This window comes from Diachasma alloeum, unplaced genomic scaffold, assembly GCF_001412515.2.
Source record: "Diachasma alloeum isolate Michigan unplaced genomic scaffold, Dall2.0 Dall_scaffold_00179, whole genome shotgun sequence".
Lineage (NCBI taxonomy): Eukaryota > Metazoa > Arthropoda > Insecta > Hymenoptera > Braconidae > Diachasma > Diachasma alloeum.
The window spans coordinates 5,576,045-5,585,104 of NW_021680345.1; the positions used below are offsets into that span (position 1 = coordinate 5,576,045).

General features: G+C 40.7%; 1 protein-coding gene across 3 annotated transcripts in view; it reads left to right on the plus strand.

The window, feature by feature from the left end:
* The first annotated feature begins 1,304 nt into the window (after nt 1-1,304).
* The window catches only part of LOC107042847 (protein held out wings), a 53,688-nt gene continuing 45,932 nt past the window's right edge, over nt 1,305-9,060 (plus strand). For all 3 annotated transcript variants that reach the window (XM_015264051.2, XM_015264056.1, XM_015264062.1), the window contains exon 1: nt 1,305-1,988. In XM_015264051.2, the coding sequence (XP_015119537.1) occupies nt 1,862-1,988 (127 nt within the window). In that variant the 5' untranslated portion in view covers nt 1,305-1,861. The remainder of the gene's footprint in view (nt 1,989-9,060) is intronic.

Consider the following 9,060-nt stretch of genomic DNA (forward strand, 5'->3'; position numbering starts at 1 on the left):
GGTAAACACCCATTTGTTTTCGGTCTCCTCGTGTTTCGAACAATTAAAACCCAGAAAAATCGCAGCCTCGCAATTTTATAAATTAAAATAATGGATGAAAAGCATCAAATTCCCGTAAAAAAATGAAAAAAATTTATGAGAGAGTGTTTCTCCCAGCATATCCCATGGAGATTAACCTCCCAATAGTCCACAAACCCATCAAATTTTAAAAAGGCCATAAAATAAAATAAACATTCCCCTGACAGTCACAAAGACCCCACCACCCGCCATTTTTGGCAACTGCAACATGTGTCGTCCTCAAACCCAAGAAATAACCTTGGGGAAGGTAAACACCCATTTGTTTTCGGTCTCCTCGTGTTTCGAACAATTAAAACCCAGAAAAATCGCAGCCTCGCAATTTTTTAAATTAAAATAATGGATGAAAAGCATCAAATTCCCGTAAAAAAATGAAAAAAATTTATGAGAGAGTGTTTCTCCCAGCATATCCCATGGAGATTAACCTCCCAATAGTCCACAAACCCATCAAATTTTAAAAAGGCCATAAAATAAAATAAACATTCCCCTGACAGTCACAAAGACCCCACCACCCGCCATTTTTGGCAACTGCAACATGTGTCGTCCTCAAACCCAAGAAATAACCTTGAGGAAGGTAAACACTGATTTGTTTTCGGTCTCCCCGTTTTCCGAACTATTAAAACCCAGAAAAACCGCAACCTCTCAATTCTCATCCTTAAAATACTGAAAGCCTGAAATTCCCGTAAAAAACTGACGAAAGAGTTTCTCCCAGCACATCCCCCAGGACGCCCTACGGTCCCCGACCCCGTAAAACCTCCAAATTAAAAAGAAGCCCCAAAATAAAATAAACATCCTCCTGAAAGTCATAAAAGCCCCCGAGAGGGTACTCACCTCCGTGAAATTTCCGAAAAGCCCGAGTAATCGGAAAATACACGCTGAAGCGAATCCTGCAGTGCAGGGCCCATCCAGACAGAAACCGGGTTCTCCACACTTCTTCATCACCCCCAACACTCGCACAACCGCGTTCCCCCGTGCCCGCACTTCCTCTCGCCGTCACTTCCTCTCGCGTTTGTACACAAGCCTCGTAGACACGCGGAGGCCGTATATGGTAGTGGGCGGGAAGGCTCGGTAGACGACTCTGGTCGTTGTGTGCGTGGAGCCGCGCGGCGTGGTAACTGCGCATGCGCTGTACACCCGCCAAGCGCGCATGCGCACTCGATGAAATTCAATGGCCATTCCCGGGGGGTGGGGGGAGGTGCGGCTAGTCTTGGGAAAGAAGAAGGCAGAGAGGCAGGTCGGCACGATCGAGCACACGAGGAGCCGCGCAGTTGTGAGACGATTGTACAGTTGTGCGCGTGCGTGATAAAATTACTCAGTAATTTCAGTTTTTCCCCGTAATTCGAAAGAGTCTAAGGTTTTTTCATTCATCGAGTCCCTGATGTTGAATTATCGGAGTGAAAACTGACTGAACACTGTGCAAAGGCTCCATTCATGCGACAGAGGGACTGTTTTGCCCCTCCGTCTCTGTCGCTCACTCGATAGTTGGTTTTTTTGTCCATTTCTCCTCCCTCTGACACATCCCAAACGATTCCACTTCGGCTTTGCGAATCGCAAGAGAGGATAGACCATCGGCGAACCCACGTACGGAGAACTATCACGACTCGGGCAACCGGACGAGTGGTATTTGCAACACCCAGCGGGCTAGTGTTTATTTTTTTTCCTCTCCTCCAACTGAGTTACGGGCGTAATACTAGTCTCGAGTGACACTGGAGTAGTTGACCAGAATTATTATTTTTTTTTACTCGCGCGAGCTTTTTCTGGTCTCTGGTATCGTTCAGTTACAAATATGTGTGATAATACCAACACTACGACCCAGAGCATAGCGGACTATCTGTCACAGTTGCTGAAAGACAGGAAGCAGCTCGCTGCTTTTCCCAATGTCTTCATACATGTGGAGAGACTGCTGGACGAAGGTGAGTTTTTTTAAAACACTTGCTTCCACGATTATTCAATTGAGGGCTTTGATTTTTTAAAATGCGAAGCTGTTGTTTGCGGGAAGCTGAAGCTAGCGGAGTATTTTCAAGTCGTGAGCAAATTTGCTCACGTGATTGCTTGACAATTGAGCTCTCCAAAATTTAACAGATTGAATTTTTCGCTGGTGAACATTCCGCTAGTTTCTGCCTCATGTTGTTGGCATATTTTATCAATTAATATTTTATGAGCTTGAGGATAAATGTGCGAATGGGTGTAACGTGTCACGTGGTAACGCCTTCGTATTGTTGAGTTTAGTCGCGTGAATCACGTGGAATGAGGCTTATTTCATTGTATTGGTCATTCTTGAAAATAAAAGGGAGAAATATTGAGTCGACTTTGTGAATCATCGCGCATCGCGTGGATTTTTTTCTCGTTTTCTTCAAAATTTGTCTGGCTGTTTGAGAAGGGATTTTAAAGAGCTGTTGGTGAGATACGCAAGGCCGTTGGGAATTATTTGCCGAGAGTGAGAGAAAAAAATGAGAAGTACGGTTGACTTATTCTCAACCTCCGGGGAAAACCTTGGCCTCGTAGTTGTCACGTGCATGACGCTTGAGAATCCCATTCTGGAGTTCAATCCATATTCGATCGAGTGATTTATGGGGCTCGGGGTTGATGGAATTTGTTGGATCCAGGGGGAGGGATTTGTTCGTGGAATTGTGAGAGATATTTTCGAGTATTTTTAGATGCGATTCGCACGAAGATGGGAGGTAATGGGTTTATATGGTCTCCACTGACGCGCGAGTGATGTTGGAAGTTGTGGTGTGTTTGTCGAGCAAATATACACGTTTTTGCAGCGTTGGAGAACGTCAAGACCGGGGGGACCAGGTGCTACCAGGCCTTGTCACTATTTTTTTCCACGAGAGAAAGAGGAAAAATATTGCCATTTTCGGTTTTCACTATTCTTTCAACGCGAATGCGTCGGGGGGATTTAGATGTGAGCAACTAGGAGGGGAATTATCGAAAATACTTTTTTGCATCCATACAAATAGCTAATTCCGTCATTTTATCAGCGCGAACGGGATTTTATCGTGGATTAAGCGAAAAAAAGGTCAACGAGTTCAGGTTTGTCAACTCCATTCTCGTTTTACTTCTCTCTCTCTCTCTCTCTCGCCCTCGTCCGGGCAACACAAAACCGCAGATTATTATGATAAATAATGGTAATGAAAAATAAAGAGCGTCTCGATTTTCTGGCCGATGCGCCGTTTCACGCGACCTTGTCAACGTCGTTCCCTTTCATCTCAAAAAGATATTCGTTGCGATAAAAGTGACGCCAAGCCCCAAGTGCCGCCACGACTGGAATCTCGAGAGCTTAATTAAACTCGATTTGCAATTCCAGCGGTACGTATTTCTCCTCCACTCCCTTTGGCTGATGTTTTTTTTTTCTCAACGGTCGCAGGCGAGCTTCACTCCCTGAGGGCACCACTCCGAGGAGCCCAATGTCTCGCACCATATTTATTATATGTGCCATGGGGAGTAAGATCGATTCGCATTCCCAGTGGAATACCGAGAGATCAATTCCCTTCAATATATTTCAATCCAGCGTTGCTGGATTTATTCATAAAACTCGTGTTTTTCTTTTCACTGATGACAAATTAGAAATGAGTAATTATGGACAGGAAATCGTGTCGGAATGCGGAGAAAACAGCGAAAGATGATTATTTTTTTGTTCAGGAGTTGGGGAGAAATTTCATGGAATTTTGGCATTGAGAATTCAAGTTTTGGGGAGAATGAGTGCAAACTGTAGATTTTTGTTGAATTATTCCGTGAAAACTAATAGAAATTGGACTAATTCAGGTGAACATATTCTTGAATTTTCAATTAATTTGCAATTCAGCGGAATTCGGCTTCAAATAGTCATGTTTTCACTGAGAATTCAACAGAGTTCATCGAGTTTTTTCATTTCAACATTCTCAAAATCACAAACGAAAAATGTCGCATGATATTATGAAAACCGGAAGTAATTTCTCCTGTTAGCGCCAACTGGGCATTTTGTCATGCATTAAAAAACAAAAATAAATATTTCATGCACGTCATCACGTCATATTAACAACTCCCCTGGCATAAATCCCAAAATTTTTGCACTGATGCATTTTATTCCTTCGCCCCGAAAACTCGCGTATTTTAAACGACCCAAAAACCCAACCCAATTCACTCCTCCTTCTCCTCCTCCTCCCCCCGATCGTCATCTCCCACTATTTTGATGTGATTTTAATTGAAGGAAGTTTGCGTCACTCGTCAAGGCTGTCCACAATATTCTCTTAAATTCCAATTCATTATTATCGCTTTTTTATTCCCAAGGAATTTACCCAGTGTTGAGTCGTTGCATTCGCGGCTCTATTTCAACCTCGTCCAACGAGTTTTCTCGGTGACCCAGTGGCGCGAATAGAACACACGCGTCGTCCAATGGGCGAGTTTTCTGTGGAGTTGTCCTTTCGAAATGCATCTGGCTTGTCACCCCCGTAACTGTCTCAAACTCGCGCATTCAGTGGTGGCAGGGGTAATCCGAGGCTCGTCATATTCACATGACGATAATTGACAGAGCACTTGGGTGGAGGGAACGTGCACCTCTTGGAATTACTCATTTCGCAATTTTTGGGTGTTCAAGTACTGTGGAAAATTTTTGGCTGGACTTTCCAGGAATTTCGTAATTGAGCATTCAGCATTTTATTTGAAACTGAATTAATATATTCATTATAAATTCAATATCTTGTTGAAGGCCAATGGAAAATGTCATTTTTAGTTCAATTATTACTTCTAAAATTTCACATTTTTACTGACAATTTAAGCAAGCTGGAGAATTCTCGTCGTCCTGCTGCTAAAAAAATTTGAATTTTGAAAAATTTAATATTTTATTGAAAACTCAATGGAAAATGTAATTTTTAGGTCAATTATTCCTCCTAAAATCACATTTTTACCAACAATTTAAGCAAGTTGGAGAATTCTCGTCGTCCTGCGGCTAAAAAATATTGAATTTCCAGTGCAATCTCAAATTTCATGATTATTTCCCCCAAATTAGCTACAATATCATTCTCATTAGAATTACTAGTCAACTGTCCATGAAATTTCAGAACTTCATTTCAGCCCTATTTGACTCTAGATGACCGCACATTTGCCAATGATTTCATTATTTCAATTTTCAATGCCTAAATTTCATCTTAATTTTTCCCATCTTCAGAATCTGCACCAAATTCATTAAAAAGTTGAACAATTGCAGTTTTCAGTAATTCATATAATTTATTCATAAAATCATACAACCGGAATGCACAAACAATAATTCCTACAGAATTTCATCCCCAATCATTAAAATTCCGTCCACACTCCAAATTCGGAACAATAAATAATTTAACAGATTCAAATGATCCTCTTCCCCAAGTGTAATTGCCCGAAGGCATTGTCTCCACCGCAAACTTCCCTCCCAAACTCGACACATTTATTTAACCATCCCGTTACTTTTGTTTCTCTTTTTTTTTTATTTCAACTTGCCAGAGATATTCAACAAATTCCTGCGGGTCCTCGACCCCCCCTCGTCCTCCAGTCCTCCTCTCCCCCTCCTCGGCTTCTGTGACCCTGCCTCCGCCCTGCTCCCTCCCTCACCACCACATGTTCCCCCCTGCCGCCGCGGCCGCATTCCTTCTCGTGAACGGCAAAGTCGGGATCTCGCATAAGGGAGAGCCCCCCAACTCTGCCTCTTTCGACTCGCCAACACAACCGAAGGCGTCTCGGTTACTTCAGCCGTTTTCTTTTCGCCTTCTCGTACCACGCGCTCGTTTATATGTAATTCTCTCGAGCTCCCCCCCCTCAACCCCCCCACCGGCTGCCTTAACGTTCGCGTAAACTCGTGTGCGACTCGCAACATCATCCAACGACGGCTCAAGAAAATGAAATGATTCTGCATGTGCAGGGAGAAGAAATCATTCGTAAATGGAGTGAAATGCACGTTTAAACCTTTTTGATGAGTGACATGTCCCATGAAATTCCAGGAAATTTTGCCACATGACATTGATTGCCTCATAAATTGATGAGAGAATCAGTGAAAAATGGGAATTACAAATGAATTATTCTGGGAAATGATGAAATCAATAGCGAAGCGGTAAACCGGGTCAAGTCGATTTTGAGTATTGGCCAGTTATTGACGAATATCTCGGAATTTAAAAGAGATAGCAAAATTTTTGTCATGAGCTTTTTTGTAGAGCCCATTGAGGGTTATAAAAAAGATTGTGAAAAAAATTTTGCTATCTCTCTTAGATTTCGAGATATTAATCAAAAACTGGTCAAAAGTCAAAACCGACTTAACTCTATTTACTGCTTCGCTACTGAAATGATGATTTTTAACTCATTGTAAAACCATTTTTCGGAAGACGGTTCCGTTTTTTCAATGATCCCACACGGAGAAAATTATTTGGTGAATTTCAACAAGCAGTTGGTGAAATTTAAAGACTATTAAATTAAAATTCAGAAAAAGATTTTTCAATTTCATTCGACAAGCGTTTGTTAAATTTTCAATAAACGTTCGTCGATTTATTTGATGGATCAAATGTAACAAGAAATTGTAGATTATTGCGAAAATATCTTCTAGGGGAGACATTGATCGATTGTCAAGATATAAATGATTGCGGAATTATTTCCAAATGTATATATGCCCTCACCATCTAGTTTGGTAGTCAAAATTGATTGAATGAAATTGAACAATCTTTTATGAATTTTAATCAATTAGTTAATTTCAATTCAGCAAATAATTTTATCCGTGTAACCTTCAATTTCCTCAGTTGTCTGAAGAAATCCATGTGAATTATTTTTCTTCTCCACGCTTGAAATATTACGACTGTAATGAGAAGAGATATATTTTTGCATACACTAATGTTTTTGAAATGCTTCAATGACTCTCTGCGGTAGTGCGGTGAACATTCTGGGAAATCGTTCAGTTAACGTACGGGAAATGTTCTCCACCACTCGAAGTGAATAATTGAATTTATTCATAGTACGAATTTCGTACATATCTCGTCAAATATTTCAACTCCTCTCGACTCGAATGAATGTTTTTTTTTATTCTGGCTGTAACTTCTCTTTTGGCACAAGTGAAAAGGAGTGGTTTGTTTAAACTCATCCACACGTACGCGTTTCGGTAATGGTGTTATAGCGGTGGATCCAGTCCGAGGCTGGTGCTTCGCCCTAAAAGGCAATACAGTGAGAACGACCAGTTCACGATTTCTTCTCATTTATTTTTTTTTGTTCATTCTTGTTTCATTTATCCTCTCGGCTCGCCTTCCACTTGCGAGATCAACCGAGACGTACAGTGGATGGTGGAAAATAAAAGGAGAGCTGGGGGGATACTCTACTCTCGACGCGTGCGATCGTTGCGGTGGTAACAACATGAGGGGGACAACGTGAATGGACGCCGAGTGGGCGGTCAGCACCGTTGACTTTCACGTCTTGGCTTATGGCGAGTCGGCTGAATTTTGTCGCTGAATTTTCTCTCCGATTGTTGATGGGGATGTGGAAACAGGATAAGACAGTTTCACTTTGGAAGGGATCGGTTTTTTGCCAGGAGTTTTAGTACCTCGGGGAAATTGCACAAATGATATTTCATTCTACTGTTGGAAAATATTGACACGATTCACTGAATTTCATTCGGGGGAGTAATCTTGATTTTTTAGATTTCACTGATAATTCCGTGAAATTTCGCATTTTTTAGCAGCGGAACGACGGGAGTTGTCCAATTTGCTTGAAAGGTCAGGCAAAACACCAAGATTCAGGTCCAAATTGAGAATAGTTGAACTAAAATCAACAGTTTCCATTGATTTTTCGATAAAATTTTCAATTTTCAAGTACGAAATTCCCCTGGATTCGATTTAGAGGTAAAGAATAATGAAATTCCAAATTTTTGAGCAGCAGAAAGACAAGAGTTTCTCAATTTACGTGAAATTTCAATAAAAACATGAATATTCAGTAATTTAACTGAATATTCCGGGATTCCCCTGATTTCTATGATTTTTCACGACATAAATAAACTCAAATTTACAGATTCCATGAATTTTCCCGTAAAATTTCAAATATCCGATGGTGAAATTCTATGATAAAAAATCCCAATTTTTTATCTGTTTTCACCATCATTTAACGATGAGTTTTTAATGAACATCTGAATCAATTTCACTAAAAATTCCGATTCATTGATTAATCACTTGAAAAATATGTCAACAATTCTGGAAATGACAATCATAAGTCAATTTCTAACAAACAAGATCGACTTTACATTGGCGATAAGACACGATCAGCCGTAGAATAGATCGTTAAATGCCGCGAAAACATCTAACCCCAGCCCTCGCATAAAGAAACACGAGTATGTAATCGAGATCATTTCAGCATGTATTCAAGCCACGTACAACAACGGGCTCCTTGAACCTCATCGGTTGAAATTAATATTAACAAGCTGGAATGAATTTCTTTTTTCCCTTCATTCGCGATACGACGAATTTAGCCATTCCGTCACGTAAATTTGCGCTGACGATTTCGTATAAATCCCCTCATATCGAATGACGAAGAAATAAATTTCATACATTCCGGGGGATTTTAATGAGATAATGACTCATTGATTCCTCATTAGAGCGTGATGAAGACAAATCGTTGCATCATTGAATTATACATTCGAAAAATCTAGGATAGATACTCTGGAATATGAGCGAAGATGTATGTTTAATTTAATTTCAGAATTTTAATCATGAAATTTGCCAACTAAATTGCGGGGGAAGTGTTGAAAAATATTTAAGGCCGTGACTATTCGCACCATTGCGTGAATCACTCCCGTACACTCCATACACTCCACGCATGCGTGAAGTTTGTGTGTTTCACGCAGCCGAATTTTCATACTGCTGTGTATTTCACGCAGTTGAAGTTTCATACTACTGTGTGTTTCACGCAGTTGAAGTTTCATACTACTGTGTGTTTCACGCAGTTGTATTTTTATACATCAGCATTGCCTTTTTCCACTTCCTAGGCCTTGTACAAGATAAATTG